Source organism: Hordeum vulgare, chromosome 7H, assembly GCF_904849725.1.
Source record: "Hordeum vulgare subsp. vulgare chromosome 7H, MorexV3_pseudomolecules_assembly, whole genome shotgun sequence".
Classification (NCBI taxonomy): Eukaryota; Viridiplantae; Streptophyta; class Magnoliopsida; order Poales; family Poaceae; genus Hordeum; species Hordeum vulgare.
In genome coordinates this window covers 609,423,004-609,447,388 of record NC_058524.1, presented here as the reverse complement: position 1 = coordinate 609,447,388, position 24,385 = coordinate 609,423,004, and the positions used below count along the sequence as shown (strand labels likewise).

At 42.6% G+C, this 24,385-nt stretch overlaps 2 protein-coding genes across 2 annotated transcripts; both read right to left on the bottom strand.

The window, feature by feature from the left end:
• Nucleotides 1-12,143: 12,143 nt before the first annotated feature.
• Nucleotides 12,144-14,009, bottom strand: LOC123407623 (putative anthocyanidin reductase). The gene is made up of 5 exons (XM_045100790.1): nt 13,807-14,009; nt 13,521-13,699; nt 13,041-13,265; nt 12,507-12,886; nt 12,144-12,414 (listed from the first exon to the last, which is right to left on the bottom strand). The coding sequence occupies exons 1-5, from the start codon at nt 13,952-13,954 to the stop codon at nt 12,255-12,257; spliced, it is 1,092 nt and encodes a 363-aa protein (XP_044956725.1). The 5' UTR covers nt 13,955-14,009; the 3' UTR covers nt 12,144-12,254.
• A 5,629-nt stretch (nt 14,010-19,638) lies between these two features.
• On the bottom strand, nt 19,639-20,214 carry LOC123412332. Its single transcript, XM_045105286.1, has one exon. The coding sequence runs from the start codon at nt 20,091-20,093 to the stop codon at nt 19,869-19,871; it is 225 nt and encodes a 74-aa protein (XP_044961221.1). The 5' UTR covers nt 20,094-20,214; the 3' UTR covers nt 19,639-19,868.
• Nucleotides 20,215-24,385: the final 4,171 nt, after the last annotated feature.

Below are 24,385 nucleotides of genomic sequence, written 5' to 3'. Positions count from 1 at the left end.
CGTCTGATCTTGTACCGCAATGCAGCGCATACCGAGCATGCATTCAAATCCTTGTACGCACCGCGGTAGAGGATGCAGTCATTGGGGCATGCATGTATCTTCTGCACCTCCAATCCTAGAGGGCATACGACCTTCTTTGCTGCGTACGTACTGTCGGGCAATTCGTTATCCTTTGGAAGCTTCTTCTTCAATATTTTCAGTAGCTTCTCAAATCCTTTGTCAGGCACAACATTCTCTGCCTTCCACTGTAGCAATTCTAGTACGGTACCCAGCTTTGTGTTGCCATCTTCGCAATTGGGGTACAACCCTTTTTTGTGACCGTCTAACATGCGATCGAACTTCAGCTTCTCCTTTTGACTTTCGCATTGCGTCTTTGCATCGACAATGACCCGGTGGAGATCATCATCATCGGGCACATCGTCTGGTTCCTCTTGATCTTCAGTAGCTTCCCCCATTGCAGCATCATCAGGCACATCGTCTGGTTCCTCTTGATCTTCAGCAGCTCCCCCCATTGCAGCATCACGGTATTCAGGGGGCACATAGTTGTCATCGTCCTCTTCTTCTTCGTCGTCTTCCATCATAACCCTTATTTCTCCGTGCCTCGTCCAAACATTATAGTGTGGCATGAAACCCTTGTAAAGCAGGTGGGTGTGAAGGATTTTCCGATCAGAGTAAGACTTCGTATTCCCATATTTAGGGCATGGACAACACATAAAACCATTCTGCTTGTTTGCCTCAGCCACTTCGAGAAAATTATGCATGCCCTTAATGTACTCGGAGGTGTTTCTGTCACCATACATCCATTGTCGGTTCATCTGCGTGCATTATATATAATTATGTGTGTCAAAAGTAAGAAAATCAGACAAGTATCTATCTAAAGTAAGAAAATCAGACAAGTCTCTATCTAAAGTAAGAAAATCAGAAAGAAGATAAGAACAAGAGGCTCACCACGGCGGTGCCGGCGACGAGATCGACGCGGATGATCAACGGCGGTGAAAACGGGGACGGGGCGTGACGGACCGCTAAATCTTGACAAATCTTGGGAAAAATGAAGCTCTGAAGTCGAGCTTCGAGAGGAGAAAGCTTAACTAGTGTGGCTCGGGCATTTCATCGAACACCTCATGTGCATACGAGGTGAGCTAGAGCACCCAAATGCCCTCCCCTCGCCGGCCAGAAAAAACAGAGTGCTCTGCCGCGGCGATGGGTATATATAGGCAAATTATTTGTCCCGGTTCGTGGCATAAACCGGGACTAACGCCCCCCCTTCTATACCGGTTCAAGGCACAAACCGGTACCAATGGATGTGGGCCAGGAGCACGGCCAATTGGTCCTGGTTCATGCCTAGAACCGGGACAAATGGGTCCAGACGAACCGGGACCAATGCCCACGAGGCCCCGGCCGGCCCTCTGGGCTCATGAACCGAGACTAATGCCCCCCATGGGTCCCGGTTCGTAAAGAACCGGGACTAATGGGCTGGCCAGACCCGAAACCAAAGCGTTGTTTTCTATTAGTGATTGAGAAAAACCCATTAAATGAATATTGCTTGCATGCAGTAATTAAGGTAGAAACCAAAGCGACTAAAGTGAGCATGCGATCAATAACTAAACTACAATTAAGGCAGAAACCAAAGCAACTAAAGTGATGCATGAGTCAATTAAGGACGACTACAAATTAAAGGCAATATGTATTGGGGTTGTAGATTAACATTCTTTCTTGGACAATTTTTAAATACTAGATGTACAGTCTTTCCGGGACGAAGGGAGTATATGATTAGAAGATTAACTTGGTTTTTCTGTAATACGATGGGTAAGCAATTATATATGGACCAAACTATGAGTAGAAGAAATCTTAACCTAAAGCTATTCCAAAACAGGATGACAAAATCATCAAGATCTAAACAGTAAAATACTAAGCTGCACGCGACCATAAAATGAACGGACCACAGGCCAGCCAGAGCCTTCTTTCGAGCCTCATTGTCTTTTTAATTCTTGTTACCTGTACAAGTGCCACTTTACTGTCTTAGATAACTAGCTAGAAATTTGGGTATGCTGATATATGTGCCCTCAGGTTGTAAGATAAGGTCTATGTTTCTTGGTGAGTTTACCCACTCTATATATCTCTTTTCTGGCAATCCGCAATTACTAGATCCTTTTTACTATGAAGTACTATATCTTTTTGGTTGTTGAATATGATAGTCGCAGCCCATCAAGAAATTATAATGGTCGGTTAACTCTTCATAAAGAGTGTGCTGACAGTTAGAAACTTTGCCTGGTCTTCCATTTTTATTTTTTTAGAAGAGTCCTAGAGATGTTAGTTTTATTTGCATTGCTGCTCATTTATGGAAGCACCCAGAATGGGCACATTGATCGTTCGAATGTTCCTCATGTTGCTGACCACACTGTGATTGACTATATCTCTCAATAAGAAGTGAATCATCTTCCATAATTATTAGAAGGTATAATATGGGAGACCACATACGCATTGGCATATTACTGGTTGAACCAGAAAGTTACCTACAACCATTACTTGACACCCATCCCCTTTACTTCGTAAAATGTTTTCATTTTCATTCACTAATTATTTTTCTTTCTTGAATTATACCAGGTGACCAAGTGCCAGCACCCGGAACCTTAGGATATTGCCACTGTACACATAGAAATATTGCGATCAACTTTGATCATGCAACTACATAGACAAGGGCCTGTCTTCCATATGGAAGGTGGTATTGAACTTGCTTTGCATTGATCTTGAATCGACCTTGACTTCGGCTAGAAGTGAGGTATATTGAGCCTAATGGTGCATGGTTAATTAAATACAGATATAAGAACTGGTTGCAATGTTATTATTGTTTTATCTACAAGTAGCACTCTATTTTTGGTTAATGTAATGAATATTGTGTCTATAGTATGTTGCTTGCACTTTGTTTTAAGAGAACACAGATTTATTTTCATTTATTTTAATTTAATATATTTATTTTACAGAAAACCTCTGAAATTTTGCTGGACATGAAATGAACTACTAGAAGTACAACAGAACTCAATTATTTATGTGTCCTTTGATATCTCTGAAATAATCATTATACATGTAGTTAGAGTACTATCATGTAACTCTTATAGTACTCAACATATTTAGCTCGAGATCTTAGGTTCTTTCCCAACCCAAAAAGTAACTCTGAACTTTGATCATGTAATAATGCTCTAATCAGGTTTTTCTATCATTAACCTCCATGCATAAATGGTTCGACATTTGGGATAAAGTTTGTTGGTCTATTTATGATTATAGTGAGACTATCTTGATGTGTGCTTAATTCTTATAGGTTGGAGAAAATGGTCGCTGGTTTTGGGAGTTTTGTGCTTAATTGTTAGATTGATAAGATTCATGACCGAATATATTTTCCCCGCCAAAAATTGTGAAGATGATGTTTTTCATTCTAGATTGGAGCAAACTACTTGAGTATTTGTCAATTATGCCGTTTGTGTTGTTGTAGTTCTCTGATTTTAGAAGTTGGAAGACAACAACCGCCTCTGAATTTTTTTATTTGTATCAATGCTGTTAGATATTTCGGCTCTCGGAAATCATATCATTTTGATATGGTGTACATACAGAAGCATCCATCCTAACTAACAGTGGTAGTTCTGGCTGTGGCTGATCTTCTTCGCCAGATCCTTTTTCAATTAACATCCCATACGGGAGGGAACTGAATATTGGGAAGTGTCGTACAATGATGTATGTACCTAATTAAGCAATTTTTCTTCTCTATGTTTCAGTATCCTGCTAATTTAGATGGTCAGCTTAATTATCTCCTTGTAATATATATGCAGCAGGCCAGCAGCCAGCAGCTTAGTGAAGATAAACTTGTTGCAGAGGTCCCCCTATTGCTTGATGACGTTGTTGCCTGACACACGACCAAGGTAACTGTACTCCTCATGATGGAGCACCATGCGGGACATGTAGGTCTTATTTGGTTAATTCCCCTGCTCGCCGCTTTTGTTTGTTCCAAAAGATTTCTCCATGTAACATATAATAAGAAAAGAGGAGTTGGGGTGGGGATATACCAACTCAGTGTTTGTTTTATTTTTAGGAATCAGAATGCGTGCCATATTTTAGATCTCTTCCGGGCAAGGAACATATGCATAACATGGTATGCACATGCAATGGAAATCGAGGTGCATTTGATCTTCTAATATGCACTGCTGGCATAAACATTTTGTTTGTTGTCACACACATATACAAGTGTTCAATAGTTAATTTTGTACAGGAAAAAAACAAGAATGTAGGTTCTGTTATGTCTAATTTTTGACATGCCAACGGAAGTGTCTGATTGTCTGATAGGCTTGAATTCTTACGGTTTCTTTCTTACTTGGCCTGTTTTGTTTTATTTTGGGCAAACCAAATGATTTTATCGTAACCAAAAATTGTTGATGTAGGTAAGAATAAGTATATAGTAGTAATGCATCATATATACATTGAAGTATTATTTATGTTATTCTTGATGAACCGATGAATTAATTATCTCATTCTGGAAACTGCAAATATTTGATGCAACATATATGTAATTTCTCCAGATGTTCTAGGATCTGGGTCAGCTTGATATGGTCTAGATATACCTCATTTAATGATGAAGTCGTCGAACAAAAGGAACAACTTACGAAACAGTTTTCGGCGGTGAAACTAGTTTGTGCTCTCTCTCTCTCTCTCTCTCTCTCTCTCTCTCTCTCTCTCTCTCTCTCTCTCTCTCTCTCTCTCTCTCTCTCTCTCTCTCTCTCTCTCTCTCCGGTGGTTCGTTAGGCGGATACGTGCAGGATGGTGGCGCTGTCTGGCACCGTGGTGGCGTCGACGGCAGACCTCGCAAGGATGATGCGTTTGTTCTACCTCGGGAGAGGGTACGGTGGTAGATGGTGGAGGCGGCCTCTGCGTCGGACTAGTTTGGGATCCAGTCTCAGTGGTGGCTGGGCTGGAGCATTAGACTATAGATGTTAGGATTTGGTGCGATATCTGTTTGGTATTTGGCCCGGATATTCAGCACACCTTCATCAAGGAATAGGAGTAGCAACATGTGTTGTCTAGATAGTGGCTTCAGGCTGACTGATGTATTACTTTGTATGGTCTCTATGAATAATTAATAAAATGGATGTATGCATTATTTAGATGCAGAGGCCGGGGGTATATCCTCCTTTTCTAAAAAGAACAAAAAAAGATGTAACAGTGGAAAAAAACAATTCAAAAGAATTGCTATGATCTGCTAGACAGAAGTATTCACACATTAATGTCTCCATATCCTATACGTTTCCGACCTGCAAATCAAAGCGACGAGTTAAGAGTCCAATTCCTATACAGCCATATAGCTGTTGAAAAAATAAACGTGGCTATGTACCTGCCAGTACCTATTGATTGACGAAATTTTTTCACCCTCCACCAGCTTGGATAAGAAAAGAATAAAGTACACGAAGCAGCAGTAAATAAAAAGAGAGAAATATAAGTGAGGCACTTGAAGATATTCCATGCATAGTTGTTCCCGGATGGAATATGCCCTATATGAACATGAATTGGAGATTACCTGTCGGCTATCAGAGGGGGGGGGGGGGGGGGGGGGGAGAGACGAGGAAAGCATATGATCTCTATATAGAGAAGCTGGTGATAAGAGAGCGACAAAAGAGAATACATAGAACAAAGAACTAATATTTCTAAGGGAGAGAATAAAAATTAATCGTAAATACATAATTAATTCTCTTTTAACAAGCAGCGAGTGTGAGGAGAAAACATGATACAGGGAATAAAACATAATTGTAACTAGGTAATTAGTGATCTTCTAATAAAATTCAAGAAAACCATATATAACTCAACCTAAACTGATATACAGATTTAAACTAAAATGATATTTTTGATTCACTTATGATATTCTGGATGATATTGCCTGTGAAGAAACCTGGATAAGTGCCAACAAATTACATGTAGAAGTGAGCTAATCATATGAAAAAAGGGAAATTTTCTTGTTGGTACAATAATGGAGGTTTGAAGCAAGAATTTGTTTAAGTGCAATAAGTCATATTAATCCCGTTTAACAATACATATAAGCTAAATGTAGACAAGCTACAATGAGGTTGGCTGAAATAATGTTTTTGCTTATGGTCTTCTTTGTACTGTCATGATGTTTGACAAGTAGATCAAAAGGCTTTCTCGCAAAAAAATAATATAATTATTATTTCCTATATGGGTAAGTAACTTATATAATTAGTACAAAGATGTGCGAAAGCATCATATACAAAATCAAGGAAAGAAGACAAGCGGCGGAAAATATCATAAGATTTGCATGTAAGCCAATAATGCTAATATTTAATAATCACTAGAGATTGTTATGAGATATGGTTTCGCTTGCGAGTTAAAGACTACATTGCCTTGCGTCCACTATTTGCAAATGATTAAGCTCCCCACTGGAAGTGCACCTAATGGTCTATGGAAAAATCAGACTTTATATACTAAATGAGAGAAAACTATACGTAATAGAAAAATAGATCTATCAGCCCAAATGAGCGGGTCACCCTGCTAGTTTTTTTGAAACAAGTACTATCATTGCATAGGTTATCATTTATCCATACAGTTGCAGTTTACCTTTTCCATGTAGGATATTGTTCTTACCTGAAATTGGTAAACCATATGTGTTCTTACCTCAAAGTGACATTATAATGCATTCTAGGCATCAAAGTTTACAACTGTTAAAATAGATGGAACAATTAACTTTTCTCAGGGATATTTGACAAAGCAGGACGCATTCTCCATTATATCATCCATGGGTGGCCCTTCACCCTCAGCTACTTTTCTAAACAAATAGAGCCCTAGGAGCTTCGTCAGATCATTAGATGAGTGTGAACTCACACCTGCCATTGCTGCTATTTTGGCTACCAGGTAGTCAGTAATATCTCATTGCTTGCTTGACCATATAACGTTTTATTCTATTTTATCTCTCTAAGAATTGTTTGTTGAAAAGTCAAATCATGTAGATTGTGCTTCATAAAAGCTTCATAAAAAGGCCTATTGCATGATTTGCTGAGATCTGTGCAATCGCTTTGTTTAGACAATTTTTTGCATGAACCTATCAGTCAAACACTTGTGACTGTTGTCATATCTGCCGAAAGATGTGTACATCCCATTGCCTATACGAGTTGGATCTTCTTGTTGTTAATTGCATCTGGGTTCCTATAATGTACTATGTGTGAGCGGCCTGATGACCTGATTTATGTTCCTCTTCTCTGCTAACATTCATGAGTCCACGTATCTCACTTACTCCTACCATTGATTGCTGACATCAATCTCACCTTCTAATAAAAGTCGATGTTCATATACATGATTTAAACAAGTAAAATACAAGCCAACCCAATGTACAAACCCAACATAGCACCAAACAAGTCAGCCTAATGTACACAGCCAACATGGCAACCCATAGGAACACTCTCAGGCAGCGTGCAATAGCGCAGCTTTTAAGCTTTTACTATTCTAGAACCAAATATTTTGCCCAGTGGAATTATATAGGGAAGATTATTGCAACAAATAGTGAGCTTGGGTGGATTTATAGTCACACTTTTTTCTGGTAAATATTCCCTTGTGATGTATGTTACGAAAAGGTTGTCTTGGTGAAAGTTTAGTTCTGTAAATGGCTTTCGGCTATTTGTAGTTTTTCAGACTGTATTGTCACAATTATGAGCAAAGTTCTTTTTAGTTCAGTTTAGTCTGTCAACTATGATACTATATTGGCTAAAAGATGGAAAAAAACATTTTTCCTGGATATTTGGACTTCATGCTGTAGACGAACTCAGATAGCTGACTATATACTAAGGCTAGATTGTCAAGCTAGTGAAAAGAAAGATGATCAAAGGTGCTCTCCCGTTGAGAGATATCAAGGATTTAGCATCATGTAGTCTGCTTACTTATAGGGCAGAAAGATGTGCTAGGAGATCAGCATGTTAGAAAGGCGATCTATCGCCTTCCTAGCATACGTTACTAGGAAATATCTTATAGATAGATGCTTTGCTTTAGCGATGGGTAAATGAGCCGCGCTACTGCTAATTAGTAGTAGTGAGGGATATAACCCTGCGCTACTACTTAGTTGATAGTAGCCCTCGTTACTACTAAGTGGTCTCTACTGTGCCTCCCGGGACAGGCCAAGTAGTAGCGAGGGGTATAAACCCGTACTACTACTAAGTTGATAGTAGTAGCGAGGGGTATAAACCGTGCTACTACTAAGTTGATAGTAGTAGCAAGGGGTATACATCCCTCGCCACTACAAATACAAGGTAGGTTAAGAGCCCTGAAGTCCCCATATCCTCCCTCGACACCCTCCTCTCTCCTGTCACTCTCCCCCCTCTCTTCATAGAGGCTCTCCCATGGTGCTCCTTCCCAAGTGCACCTCCTCCTCCATAGCACCCAACGAGGCTGCCGCCTCACATCCTGGCGTCCAGGAGCTCGCCGTTCTTCCCCCGCGCCTGCATGCAACCACGACGGACCATCTCACCACCAACGACCAGCCCCGATGCTCCCTCCATCTCCTTCATTTCTCCTTTTTCCCTCTCTCTCCCTCTGGTTTTACTCACCCCCTCCCCCCATGTCCATGCCTGGGGAGGTCGTCTAACTGGACGACCAGGAGCTCTATGCCTTGCTCGCAAAGAGGATCCTCACACCGTCGTCTTGCTCTGCCTTGGATCTGGTCCCTCTCCAACAGTCATCGCCAGATCTGATCTGACGTTTCCCTTCCACGTCGTCGCTGGATCAAACCATTGACGGCACGCACGGAGTCGAGATTTTTTGTTTGGTTTTTGTAATTAATAGTAGTAGTGCGGGTCACACACACGTGGTAGACATAGTTAGTGGTCGATATTTTTTTGCGGGCTTTTGTAATTAATAGTAGTTTTCACATCCGCGCTACTACTAGATGTTTAACTCGTGCTACTACTAGTTTTTTAACCCGCGCTACTATTAGGCTTTTCCTTAATAGTGCATGCTCATCTCCTACTTCAGCCGGTGTGAGGTTAAATGAAGGTAGTCATGTTAATCAAAGTCCACTAACACTGCGAAAGGTTGTTCGCCAACTCGGGTTTGCCTGGTATGTTCTCTTCTTGCAAGAAGTTGTAATTCTAGTGGTTTAAATCTTATCTAAAGACATTCCGGTCCTAAAAGTTGTTGGAGTTTGCACATATTTTTCTCTTTCTTTCGTACTCACTAGATAAAGTAATTTTGAATTTCATTTGAAAAATAAATGTGTATAGAATTTTTTTTGACCATGCGCTGAAAAAATAGTGATTTTGTTTTTATCATGCATATAAACATGTTAATCAAGCCTAAGAAAACAATAGTCAACAAGTATTTGGACAATATTGATCAAGCATTTGAAAAATGTTAATCAACCATTGAAAAAGTTAAACGTGTTTCCAAAAAGGTTGAACATGTGTTAAAAAGGTGTTAATACTGCATTTCGAAAATGTTAATCAAAATTTGAAAAATATTTAAAAGTGCATACAGAAATGTTGTCCATGCACTTGAAAATGTTTATCTTCTATATGAAAAATGTTTGTCAAGCATTTGAAAGGATAAAAAGGTTGTATAGGAAAAATATTGACCATGTATTCAAAGAAACAATTAATGAAGCATTTTAAATGCTAAAAATGTGCATAGAAACAATGTTGAAAAAATGTTAAGCTTATATTAGAAAAATATTTTTGACATACACAAAAAATGGAAAATGGAAACCAAAAGAAAGAAAAGTAAAAAACTAAAACAGAAAATAAAAAACAAAGAAAAGGAAAATGAAAAATGAAAAACAAAAACCAAAGAAATAAATGCAAATACCTGAAAACAGAACAAGAAGGAGAATAAAAGAAGATAAGAAACCAATGAAAATCGAGAAAGAAAAAATGAGTGCCAAAAAAGAAAGATAAAAGATAGAAAATAAAAAACATTGAAACGGAGAAAAGAAATCAAGAAAACTTGTGAAAAAAGAAAGAAAAGAAATGCAAAAAAACTTTAAAAAAAAAGACAAAACCGGCTCTTTTAACCTCAACTAGGTTGCGCTCTAATTTGAGTCACAAATTAGACGATGGCTCGATGGCAATCTGTGTTGTTACTTACATCCTGGATATAGGGTGAGTTTGGTTCGTGCCCTTACTGGCAGCTGACTGGCCAGGCAACAATCCCAGCCCAGCTCTTGTTCGGTTGGTGTCCTAGTGACGAGGGCACAGCCCGGCCTCGAGAACGCTACTCCCTTCTTTCCAGTTTTCAGGACCTAAATTTGAAATTTCATCAATCAAGATACATTGTGAGTGGATGACACGGGTTATGTGGATACAAAATTGATCAATGAATACTTCCCACTTATTCAACTTTCGAGGCAATAAGTGCAGCACTCCTCTCATTGGACTAATATGATGCATGTAGAATAAAATGCATGCATGACGGAAATGCCCTTTGGTGGACGGGTGCATCGATGGACTTAAAAAACATATCTCAACATTGCAAAAAATCAAAAATATTTGTACACACACCAATACGCATATAACACGTTCAAGAATTTTCATCACAATATGCTTTCATACGTGGCGTAGACAAAAAAAACAAATACATAAATGAAAATGGGCCAATCTTTTTCTATGTTGGGCCAGGATTTTTTTTATGCTGCTTGCAAATCATAGTATTTTTGAATGATATTTGGCATATTCAATATGTATAAGTTGCCACAGTTTCTTTTTAATTATTTTTTAAACTTGCAAATATGTTTTTGTAAGATTTCAAAAAAGGGAGCCAATGCCCCTGTTCACCAAAAAGTCGCTCCCGCATGCATGACCACTAATTCTCTCACTTCATTAAATGTGACGTTGAATTCAAAGCTTTTTAATTCAATAGGACTCAAAATGAGCTTAAAATAATGAAAATCTGAATCTTTCGAGGTAAGCTCTATAAATCGAAAAAGAGGGAGTATTAGCCTGTCCTCCTTGATGTTTATACAAAAACCAAAGAAACAAATGCAAAAGCGAGGGTGGCATCACGGCCATTTGTGTTAAACTGGATCATGAAGGAAAAGGAAAATGAAACAACCCACCCATTGGAGTCAACTACAACAATGTTCCGTGGAATGACCGTGCTCGACGACCCTGAGCTGCTGGTCCAGTTTTGTGATGAATATGTGTCGCACTACGACGTTGATGGCAAGTTCGTAGGAATGAAAAACTTTAGAAAGACACAATGCCGTATGGAGCTTACTCCGCATCGTCTTCAAGAGAGCATTGTTCCAATTCCGTTCAGTGGGACGCGAGAACATGGGGAGCCTCCATTCTCCAGAGGGCATGCCTGAATGCTCTTGTATCCGGGTTTGTTTTTAAGTTGGAGTATATCTGTCTAGCTCCTCTTACATGCTACAACTAGACTAGCAGTAGAACCTGATATACTTGGATGGTTGCAGTAGCACTACACCATCATCTTTTGGTGCTTGTTAATTGTTATGATGTCTGGAACATCATATCATGCTAATGTTTTGAACAATGGAGTGTCTATCTAGTATGCTATAAGCACTACTTTTGTAAGTGTCCGTTTCCTGTTGCCCAAATTTGCTTTCGGATTTCCAATGTTCTGAAGTATGGAGTACATGTCTATTATGCTAGTATTGTTACTCATGCTCTTTGAGTGATGGAATTCTTGTCTGACAGGAATGCATTCCATCATTTCCTTAAAAGTTGCAATTGCAATTTTAGCTGTCGGAATGTTATTCTAGGTCTCTCACTCCATAGGCTGTTAGTTTGATCTCTCAGTGTGCAATTCGGCATTAACCTGAAGAAATACCACTACCTGTTATTAATTAACACAGTTTTGTGTATTTTTGTTACTTCAGTCCTCCCTGTGCCTGAAGAAAGAACCTTTGCTACTTTGGTCCTGTGTTGGGAGTATTGCATGCGCCTCTATTTCCTGCTCTTTTTCATGTCCAGGGCTTCCCATTATTTGGTTAGAGACATGTCGAAGATGATCATGGTAAATGTGCTGGTTCATACCACTTTGCCACGATAAAGATGTGTACCTTCATGTGTTCAACTCGTGTATTATTACATGGAAAATCCAATGATTTCAGGGTTGATGTGAATGTACCTATTTCCAGAGCAAACATCGAATAACAAAGCATCTCTGTTTTTCTTCTTTAGTGGAGTACATGTGTTACTGTAAAAATGCTGAACAATTAAATAGCATACTATGATCACTTGCCCTGCACACCATTGAGTTCGTCACCCCTGCTGGACGATGAGCTTGGATGCGTCCAGGGAGCCCAGCCTCACAGCACAGTCGATGCTTTCGTCGAGTATCTCCTTCAACCCGTACTTGTACTCGAAGCCCAGCTCTCCAAGCTTGTTCTTATCGGGTTGCACCCTGGCTACTTCATCAGTCCTGGCATCCACCAATTCAGCAAGTCAGCAGATGTGGTAAAACCAAGAATTCGTAATTCTTGATGTGTTACAGGGGAAGAATTCAGGGCTTACTCTCTGAGGAGGTCGAGGTGGGGGTACTTGCTGCCGTAGTGGTCCAAGATGTCGTGGATTGTTGGGTAGGCTGCGGCGCAGAGGAAACGGCCGGAGAGGGCAGGCTGCTCCATGCAGAAGATGAGCGCGGCACAGACGTCGTCGACGTGCACCAGCGGCACCGAGCCCAGCAGCCTCTGCAGGATCCTCGGCAGCATGAAGCAGGGCTCTTGCTTGGTCACCGGGGCCACCACGCTCTCCATTGTCTCTGGGAGGTAGCCGAGGACTGTGTTGCCCCCGACGAGGCCCAGCGGCAGGGTGACCACTTCGAACGCCGGGTTCTCGCCATCGTTGTAGCTCAGGAGCTCCTTCTCTGACAGCACCTTGGACTCTATGTACTTCTGCAGATGAGCACCCAACAGTGTCACTATGAATCTATGATGATGTTGCTATGAATTTTACGTCTGTAGGTGGTAAGATTGGCATTTTGCATCTGATGTTGAGAGCATGAATCCATGCTTCATTTTGAAGGAGAGGAAGAACACTAGCACTTACATCGAAATGCACGCTCCGAAGAGGGTAATTGACGTCCAGCAGAGTCCAACAAGATTCAGAGATGAAATCGCCGTACACCGCCGCCGCCGCGCTGGAGGACTTTGTCAGCGGCGAAGCGGCCGTCACCGATGCGGTGTGGATGACGCGCTTCACCGTCCTAGACTCCGCGCATAGCCGGAGGATGACCCGCACCGCATCCGCGGCGGCTTCCGCCGAAGTCTTGTACTGGCAGCAAATCAGAACGAACCAATCAATCAGCATCGACTGGTGGACTCTGAATGAGGAGTCTGAACTCTGAAACTGTATTTGTGCACAGCCCTATGTTTTTTCCCCAGATTGATCTCAGAAATTAAATTCCATGCGATTCAGTTTGTGATCAGCAACAACCCCAGATTGATCAAATCGAAGCAATCCACGGTACCACCGCAGATGGCGGATCGAATCGGGGGGATTTCCAATTTCAGTTTCGGTTTGACTGACCTTGGAGGCGGCGGCCTCGTGCGCGGAGGGGTTGGCGACGAGGAAGACGAAGTGGCAGCCGGCGATGGCAGGCGCGAAGCTGGCGGCGTCGTAGATGTCGGCCTCGAACAGAACCAGCCGCTCCGGCGGCGCGCCGCCGGGGACGAGCCCCCGCAGCAGCCCCGCTTTCCCCTCGTCCCCTGCAGCCAACCACAACCACACCAACCAGATCGGATCAGCCGACGAGCCATAGACGCAGCCACAGACCGAATCACCTGCGCCGAGCAAATTGATCGAAGGCGCGTACCGATGCTCCGCAGGGTGGCGTGGACGGTGTAGCCTGCCTCGAGCAGCTTCCTGACGAGCCATGAGCCGATGAAGCCGGCGCCGCCGGTGACGCACGCACGGACGCCGCGCCCGCCATTGCTGCCCGTTCCCTTCCCCTCTTCTGCCATTGCTGTCGCCTGACGGGGTGGAGATGAACCTGCTGTGGAGTGAGGAGGAGCTGGGCTGCCGCCTCCGGCAGTTCTTGGCCATTTTTATACCGCGAGAGAGATGACCGTGAGGGGCAAGGGGGGGTTGACTGTTGACCGCGAGAGAGAGAGAGAAGAAGTTGTTGTTGGCTTTTCTTTTGGACCATGAGGAGAAAATGGTGGAAGGCCAGGAAAAAGGAAACAAGCCATAAGGAATACAAAAATAATATTCACTCTGTTTTTAAATACTTGTTGCTGATCTCCAACAACAAATATTGTGACACAATTGAATTAATTTTTTCCTATTTTCTCGAGTGGGTTGACTGGTTTTGTGCTTGACTTTGCTCTCTTTCAAACAGTTTCTCGTCCCGTTTTATATAGAAACAGAACACAAGAAACCAAAGTACGCGATCGGTGAAAAGATACAAAGTAAATTCTAAAGTAGAACATGAAGCATAGAACGATTAATATATTGTCGTGGCCCGATGGACGACTTTTGAGCTCCATGACAATGCCACCAAAAGGGTGATGACGCGTTAAGCCAACATGTAGACGCCACCCCAACCAACCCATGAAAGTCCACCTCGATATGGCCGGAGGTGACCCAGAGTGCACGCAAGGAGCAACCAGCCCCCCACGAGGGGGACCCCCATTGACCCCTGCACCGACGGCTAGACCGCGCCGCATTCCGACAGTCAGCCAACACTGACGGGAGGGGCAGGCACCGTCCCATCAGAATTGGTCGTCCAGATCTAGATGAGGGGGGACCTCTGTGGCATCTGGCACCTCTAAACATCCCATGGCGGCTGACTCCGAGTAATGTAAGGGGTTGAAAACTAGGCGAAGCTTGACATGAATGCATGCATAAAAGATAAGAGGAAGACTAATGGTGATGCTGAGCAGGAAAAGGATAAGGAAATAGGTGATGAAAAATTTGAACGCTTGGGTAGCCAGTAGTGGCTTCATATCTCTGAGGGGACTGAATATGCAGAAGATCCTCCGAACCCCAAGAATAGTTTGGAACTAAAGTTACCAATGCTTTTGTTGGTGGGAAACCTAGTGAAAAGTGGTAGTTCATATACATCTGACCTTGTAATATATATACCCCTTTTGTCAGGAATTACTTGTCAGAAAAATCGATGTTTCCATACATATTTTAATTCTAAATAATTAGTTTTTATTTATTTTTACAACAAGTAATTACGGACGAAGGTAGTAGATTAGAAGGAGTGACATGTTCTACCCTGGACATGGAAAGAGTTGCAGCAAAGCACATTATCTCCGGTAATGTAGAAAAACTCATGTGGTCCCTTCTATTCTTAATAATAAAAATATATTTTAGTTGACATTACTAGGAAGCTTGGTGTTGTTGATTCCAAAAATGATACTTCCTCCATCCAAGCGTGTTGGACACCTAGGGAGAAGCACTGCAATCTAGGCGCAAGAAGATTGGGCTAGGTAAATATTTTAAACCATAAAGAAAGTCAATCATCACCCAAGTCTCTCTTTACAAAACACTGCAAGGGGTGATTAATGCGCGTAGGGAAGAGGTGATGTCTGGCGCCGTGGGGGCGTCAACGGAAGGCCTGACAAGGTTGATGCGTCGATACCTGCTCTGAAGATGGATTGATGAAAGTCTGCGGCGACGACCTATGAGAGTGTGTCGAACCGGTTTGACCCCAGACCCGGTATGTGGCTTGGTAGGGGCATCCGGCTTTAGATGTTAGGCTTTAGTGTGATGTTTGTTTGGTATTCGGCTCGGATATCTGACACCCCTTCATCAGTGGAAGGAGTAGCAACAAATATTGTCAAGATGAAGGCTTCCCAGTGCGTGGTCTCGCTGCTCTTGTCCGGGAAAAGAGTGGCGTTTTTCGTTCTAGCGAGTTCCTTTTTCTGTGCTTCTTTGTAAAACACTCGTGGTTTCTTTAATGAAAATCGACGAGGTGTGCTCGTTGCTTGAAGAAAAGAACTTTGCTCATTTTTCTTCTGGGGACGAGAAAAAATGGTGGAAGGCCAAGAAAAATATGCAACGTTTGCTGCTAGTTCTGAATGAACTTCAGTTCAGTCCAATTAGAACTAGCTAGAAACGAACAGAATTTTCGGCACTGAATATTTTGGTTCTTGGTTTTATACGGAACCAATCCGTCAACGTTTTTGCAGGAACCAAACTTCTAAGAACCCGAGGAATCGGTTCGGTCAGGAAATGCTCACTATTCCTGCAACTCCCCTGCATCAACTAACAGTGTAATACTACCTCCGTTTCTAAATATAAGACATTTTAAAGATTACACTAATGAACTATATATGGATGTACATAGACATGTTTTAAGTGTAGATTCACACATTTTACTCCGTATGTAGTCTATTAGTGGAATCTCTAAAAGGTCTTATATTTAGAAACGGAGGGAGTACATGCCATATGGTAGCATATATTAAGCGATTCAACTTAGTTACTGGCTTACTGCAGCCACTACAACAAAATATGCAGATTATAGAACATATAAAAGGGGGGAGGAGAGCGAAGTTTGTGTGGTGCCCTTTTTTGAAGAAAAAAACGAAAAACATATTTAAAAGTTTCAAAAATAATTCTGTGAAACTTCTATGTATTCATTACGAATCAGTGAAATTTCGTTTTGAAAAAATGTAATTTGTAAGCTGTACAAAAATAACAAAATTTAGGACCAATAACAAAGAAAGAAGCCCATTTAAAAATACATATTTTTCAAAAAAAATTGTATGCCACGTGTGAAAGTAAAATGATTTGCAATTTTGCAGATACATAATATACATGTTTGTGTGTGTCTACAAAAAGTTTCAGTTTTTTTTCGTTGTAGAAATATGATTTTTAAAAACGGACACCATGGCACTGGTCAAAGTAAATTGGTTCATCTGAACCTCTGTTGAGCTACGCAGTGCCTATTAGGAAGCTCGCCATGGTCCGTTAGTCAAGTGTTTCCCTGTTTCTTGGCTCCTCTGTTTCACATACCATTGGTTAAATAAATTGTATGTTTTGCAAAAATGGCAATCGGGAAAATGCGGTAGCGGCAGCTCCGAGGCCGCAAAAGCCAAGTTAAAGAAGATCCATGCAATGTACGCAAATAATTTCTTTGCTCTTGGTCTTCCTATGGCTTTTGGCGTTGAGATTGATTTTTACTGTAGAAAGAATGTGATGCTTTGTTGTTGCATAGGAGCTGTTTCTGAATGTATCTACTCAATTTACCCACGAGAAAGAGACAAGCGTAGAGAGTGGCGTGGTTTGAACATGAACACGCCTGCAGTTCTTTTAGACCCCAACAAGCGTATCCCCTAGGACGTCGGAGGAGAAGCAGAAGAGCATGCAAATGTAGGAGAAAAGCTATAGAGCAGGCCTGGTCATGTAAATAGATTCAGCGGTTGGAAAATGTAGGATGCTTGGTACCTCGTCGGATCTGGGGCAGTTGGCCCTTGGCGACGCGGACAAAACGGATCCGTGACGACGGTGACTTGCCTCCGCATGACGGTAGTTCTTGTTGAGATGCTTTTGGCGCCGCCGGCAGCGACCTCCTCCACATACTCGTCGTCCCTGTCGGCCATATCCATGGATCCGGATTAAGAAGAGAAAGGGGTAGGAAACGAGGCGGCAGAGGAGGGGTCACAGGTGAGGGAAGGGGAAGAAAGGAGGCGATGTGGTTGGGTCGAGAGGAGGCGCGGGCGACTGGATGTCGAGTTCGCTTCCTTCTCTGGTGGCCGGCGTCGAACGACCTGGCCATAGGCCGATGGGACGAGGCGGTGGCAGCAGCAAGCCTAGCGTGCGTCCAGGGAGAAGGGGTGGGGGCGATTTCCTCTTCCTCTCTATCTTTCTTCTTCTTCTTGAAGAAGCAAACAACGCAGCGGGGCAGCCAAGGGTAAACCGGCGGTCTTTTTTGTCTGTAGCTAATCCCACGTGGACAGCGCGAGAGCACGACCCTGATGTGTAGCTTATTGTGTTTGATTGGTGGTTTCTTTAATGAAAATCGATGAGGTGTGCTCATTGCTTGAAGATAAGAACTTTGTTCATTTTTCTTTTGGTGACGAGAAAAAATGGTGGAAGGCCAAGAAAAATATGCAACGTTTGCTGCTAGTTCTGAATGAACTTCAGTTCAGTCCAATTAGAACTAACTAGAAACGAACAGAATTTTCGGCACTGAATATTTTGGTTCTTGGTTTTATACGGAACCAATCCGTCAACGTTTTTGCAGGACCCAAACTTCTAAGAACCCGAGGAATCGGTTCGGTTAGGAAATGACATGGTAGCTGTTTCGGCTTTTGTACAAGTTCAGGGCCTCTTTGATTCGTAGGATTGTCAAAATGCAGGAATAGAAAAAACGTAGGAATAGAGTGGCATGTCCTTTTCTACACTACAGGATTTGAAAGTGTGTCTGATAGTACAGAAAAAACAAAAAAATTCTATAAAAAGGTTTGAGTGGATGGAAATTTTTTTCTAAAATGTAGTACAAACGAATCCTATGAAAAAATTCCAAAGGATTTCAATCCTACGAATCAAACGATCATCGTAGGAAAAAATTCTAAGGATTCAAATCCTTCAAAAATTCAATGAAATTCCTTTATATCAAAGGAGCCCTCATGGGATAGACGGTTTCCAGAAAACTGGTCTCCAAATCAAGGTGAAGGCATTCACAGTTTCCGACACACATGCATGCGAACACTATATTATGGAAAAGGATTAGATTTAGCCGGATGATTTTATGTCTCCGTAAGCCGTCTGGTATGCACGACACGTGTCGGTTCAGCCCATTACTTTTCCTAACCTTATCCTTCTGGACTCCTCCTCCACCCGTTCCCCTCATCTTCTTCCTTCCTTTTTCTCCTCCACCCGCTGTGGCAAGGAAGCCCAGAGTGGTGTTTTTCGTTCTAGCGAGTTCCTTTTTCTCTTTGTAAAACACTCGTGGTTTCTTTAATAAAAATCGACGAGGTGTGCTCGTTGCTTGAAGAAAAGAACTTTGTTCATTTTTCTTCTGGGGACGAGAAAAAATGGTGGAAGGCCAAGAAAAACATACAACGTTTGCTGCTAGTTCAGTTCAGTCCAATTAGAAGTAGCTAGAAACGAGCAGAATTTTCGGCACTGAATATTTTGGTTCATGGTTTTGTAGGGAACCAATCCGTCAAAGTTTTTGAAGGACCCAAACTTCTAAGAACCCGAGGAATCGGTTCGGCTAGGAAATGCCATGGTAGCTGTTTCGGCTTTTGTACAAGTTCACGGGATAGACGGTTTCCAGAAAACTGGTCTCCAAATCAAGGTGAAGGCATTCACAGTTTCCGACACACATGCATGCGAACATTATATTATACTCCCTCCGTTCCTAAATATAAGTCTTTTAAGAGATTTCACTAGAAGTCTACATACGAAACAAAATGAGTAAATCTACACTCTAAAATATGTCTATATACATTTGTATGTAGTCTACTAGTGGAATCTCTAGAAAGAGTTATATTTAGGAACAAACGAAGTACTCCCTTTGTCCTAAAAATAACTGTCTTAATTTTATATTAGCTCTAATATAAAATTGTACTAAGCTTAAGACATTTATTTTTTAGACGGAGGGAGTATATACAAAACAAAGCAACATTGATCAAAACAATTGCATCTGAATGCAAATCCAGTTATGAATATAGAACAAAAAAAAACATGTGGATTAACAGCCCCGGCCCTGACATTTATGATCGTTCAAGAGCAACATGACAATTTACAGAATGCAGTCTGGAGGATTACGGGTGTAATCTGCGACCTCTCGATCTTTTCTCCTTTCCTTCCTCTGGAATCCATGCATCGATTCTGCGCAATCAATCATACACGGTCCAAGAATAGGACGACGTTTACCTTCCGAAAAATCGACCCGCACGACGACGGGCCGGGACGTCAGAAATGGAAGATGCCGGAGCACTTGCGCTTGAACCACCGGAGCCCCCGGCGGAGCGAGGCCTTCACCTTCCCCGTCACCGCGTACGCCTTGTACCCCGCCACCCGCCGCCGCCGCTTCATCTCCGGGTCGTTGAAGCAACACGTGCTGACCCTGGGCACACTGCCGCGTCGTTTCGTGGTGGCCGGCGGCGGCGGACTGGGGAACGGGATCGGCAGTGCCATGGCGAATGCCGACGGATCAGACCGGCCGGAGGGGTTCTTGGAGTCGGGGTCCGGCGAGAAGGATGGCCGGACCGGAAGGAGTCGCCCCGGGATTGGCGATGGAGTCCGGCTAGGGAGAAAACGGAAATGGCAGACTGGAGGCAGGAGTAAACGTGGGGCTGTGAGACCCTACACGCGCGTAATTTGGAGTATCTCGTCAGTTGTGTCTGTTTTGCACATGCACCGTGAGGACACTCGGGCGTTGCTAATTTTGGGTCATGCATGTTCCAAACGATAAACAGAAAATCCATCGAGCATCAAGGAAAACAAATGCACAGTGGTCAAACAAGAAAAGGAACATGTTTTCCGAAAGTTTCATCGATGGTTAAGTCAAATTTAAAATAAGATAGAATTCTGAAAACATAATAACATTGGCCATGCTTGAAAAAATTCGTCAAGGTAAATGGTTGGGCAAGTTTTCAATGTCTACGTCCGCGCCGGATTGAGCTCAGATGCCGCCACCCACCAGCCCGCGCCCATTTGCCACCTTGTCGTGTCGTACTGCCCCACGTGTCGCACTAGTCCCATGACACACCACCGCCCATGGGCCCACTCAAGCTTGTCGCCGCATCATATATTGCCCGAGCTAATGCCTGGGCGGAATAGAGAAGGAAAAATGAAGGACTAACAAATGGCCCCTACATGTCAATAGATCTATTTGGGGTTAGTGTATTAAGGATTTGCTGCAGCACCTCCCCTAAGAGCATCTATAATAGTTTCCGGATATATCATCTCTAATAATAGGTTATTGGAGTCATCCCAAATTCTTTTTACGGTTGTTGGCTGATCACCGATACATTCATCCCCAATATGCAATTGAGGCACAGGGCCCACAGGCCCACATGTCCGTCGGGCGTTGTTTTTCCTCCTCACCCCTTCTCTCATATGTCGTGACCTCTCTTTCTTCGTTTCCTCTCTGTCCTGGCAATGCGTCTCAAGCTGTGTGGCAAAGCGCAGGGCCTGGCTGTCACATCCAAGAAGCGCCCTATCCTCAATTTGGCACGAAGGCCTCGTCAGGGATAGAAGCGCATCTCGTCGTGTCGCAAGAATGGATATCGTTACAAGTACATGTACTGAAAAGAAGAGTTATACATAGAGAGTTGTCTTACACTCGCCACAAACTACATCAGAGTCACAACAGTACATTACATAAACATCAAGAGTAAGAGCAGGGTCCGACTACGGACGAAAACAAACGAGAAAAATAAGAACGACGTCCATCCTTGCCATCCCAGGCTGCCGGCCTGAAACCCATCCTAGATCGATGAAGAAGAAGAAGGAAGCAACTCCATATGAACAATCAACGCGCTCACATCAAGTAACCTTTACCTGTACCTGCAACTGGTGTTGTAGTAATCTGTGAGTCACAGGGGACTCAGCAATCTCATTTCCAAGGGTATCAAGACTAGCAAAGCTTAATGGGTGAGGCATGGTTAAGTGGTGAGGTTGCAGCAGCGGCTAAGCATATATTTGGTGGCTAACTTACGAGTACCAGAAGTAAGAGGGGGAAGATCTACGCATAGCGGACGTGAACTACTGATGATCAAATGAATGATCCTGAACACCTACCTACGTCAGACATAACCCCACCGTGTCCTCGATCGTAGAAGGAACTCACGAAAGAGACAGTCACGGTTACGCACACAGTTGGCATATTTTAATTAAGTTAACTTCAAGTTATCTAGAACTAGTGTTAAACAAAGTTTCCACGTTGCCACATAACCGCGGGCACGGCTTTCCGAAAAGATTTAACCCTGCAGGGATGCTCCAACTAGTCCATCACAAATTACCACAAGCCGCATAGAAATCCTCAATCACGAAGCTCGCGATCTCGTCGGATTCCCTAGTGGAAAACCTCAACTCTGAGATTACCCAAAGCATCACCGTAATCCCGATGCACAAGATATCTCGTCAAAGGTAAAACTAATCCAGCAAGACTGCCCGGCGTGTCGACGATCCCGATAGGAGCCGCGTATCTCGTTCTCAGGACACGACGGATAAGCGAAGCATACGGGTACCAAACCTCGAGTTTCCTCGCGGTGGCCCCGCACGGTGCTCTGTTTTGGACCAACACTCATGAGGAGCACTGGCCCGGGGGTTGATTAAATTATCCTCGGGGTCCGGAAAGTCCCTATGCAAGTTTATTAGGTGATTAGGCAAATGTAGTACCAAAGTTGGGCCCTGCCAGACCAGCTTTAATCTAGAACGAATTATCAAGGGGGTCCCCATAACAACCCCGATCGTGTTAGGAGAGCTCATTTATGGAACATAACACCGGTAGCCGGAAACTAAGGGGGCAAAGGTGGAACAAAACACCAGGCTAGAAAGGCCGAGCCTTCCACCTTTTACCAAGTATATAGGTTCACTAAGTTAAATAGCATTAATATGATGATATAACAAGGAACCCATGCTTTCACATGGAAGCATCTGCACCTGCAACTAGCAACTCTACCAACAGGGTTAAGCAAGTCGTAACATAGCCAATCAGTGGTTTGCTAGGTCGAACAGGTTGAAGGTTATCATGGCATTGTTGAGAGGCTGAAATTAAACATGTGGTAGGCAACGAGACATAAACGATAGAAGCGATAAACTAGCATGGCAATGATAGTAATGGTATCTGGGGAAATGGTCATCTTGCCTGAGATCCCGCTTGGAAGAAGAATGACTCTGTGAAGCCAACGAACCGATGTAGTCGAACGGGTCCTCACATCGGACACGCTTGCGGAACTCTATCGAGATGGAGGAAACCGGAAACACAAATCATCACACGGAATTCACCACACGATGCACAACACAAATGATGCATGAGCAGCTGAAAACATGCAAGTCACGGCATCACAATCCACATAATCAAACACTACACATTAAGTGAAGTTCAATATGCAACGAGTTGCATATTGACGAAACTTCCACGTTAATTATTTAGTTCACTCTCAGTTATTTACAAGGCAATATTAATGTTGTCAAACATGCAAGAGGTGAAGCGTAATTAAACTACTTATCTAGGCATTTTAAATAAGATCGGAAATGACATATAGCACCTCCGAAACGACCTCACATGTTAATTTACAATTCTGTCCAGATCTGAACTAATGCATTTAATTAGTTATTAAATAGCAAAACAAATAGGTTCACGTGATTCCACTCGTCATGGCAAGCAATCTACACATAGAGAACATCTCCAGCGGAGCTACGGATCAAAAGTTACAAGCACCGGAAGATATGATGGCATGAATGCAATATGTGTGCAACGGCGGTCACGAGCACCTCAAAACATATAACCAGCAAGAGAAAATGAAACTACACAAGATTCTAAGCAAGTTTCATGTAGGACACGATCAAATCGGAGCTACGGTTCAACAACTACGAGCAAAACAAGAAATGACTACAAGCTGCCAAAATCAGCCACATAGCATTTTCTACACCCCACAACTACGGGCTACACATCTCCGATATGCTCAAGCAAGGCATGGCACGTAAGAGGACAAGAAGCACTACTACAAACAACTAACAACAACTAGCATGGCATCATGGATCCCTAGGAAAAGAAGACACAAAATGGCATCCCACACACTATTTCAGACTTAGTGAAAATTACACCTCATGAGAGTGCAGTTTTCGATCTGAAGCAATATTGACAGCAGCAAAACCTATAGCTACAGGACTCCAAATGGCATGAAACTTTACAGCATGCTAGAGAAATACAAGGGGTACAACTAACTCCATTGGACCAACCTCAAAAGAGCTACACATCACAAGTTACAACCAAGACAAGACAGCAACAAAATATTACATATTCCAGACTTAGAAATATTTCAGCACGTCCAAAACAGCACTATTTCTAGCAACTTGAGGGCAATCAAAACACACCTAAACATGCATTTCCATTGCAACTAAAAATACCAGGGGCTAGTCTAAACACCCAAGAACAATTCCCTAGTTGACAACTTAAGCAAACGGAGCACGGAATAAATCCTACGAAATAAACAAGAGGGCAACATGGGAAAATATCTCGCGAACTAACTTTCTCAAAAGCTAAAACTAATTGCACAGGAAAATCCCATGGATTTTTCTACCCCGAAAGCATATAAAATATGTGGGGTTGCGCAACAAAATAATGCCACACGTAAATACGAGAAAAATAACCTATACACGGGAAAATAAACTAGTGGCAATTCCCTACACGCAAAAATACAAATGACTGCTATAAAATACATGGGAAAATGGTTCCTAAAACATGAACATTTTATCTA

Excerpts from the sequence above, each read along its gene's own strand:
- LOC123412332 (XM_045105286.1), bottom strand. The coding sequence starts at position 20,093 with ATGGCACTGCCGATCCCGTTCCCCAGTCCGCCGCCGCCGGCCACCACG.
- LOC123407623 (XM_045100790.1), bottom strand. The coding sequence starts at position 13,954 with ATGGCAGAAGAGGGGAAGGGAACGGGCAGCAATGGCGGGCGCGGCGTC. Across the intron at positions 12,887-13,040 it reads TTCGGAGCGTGCATTTCGAT|AAGTACATAGAGTCCAAGGT; the intron begins GTAAGTGCTAGT and ends GCTCATCTGCAG. Across the intron at positions 12,415-12,506 it reads CACCTCGACCTCCTCAGAGA|GACTGATGAAGTAGCCAGGG; the intron begins GTAAGCCCTGAA and ends GGTGGATGCCAG.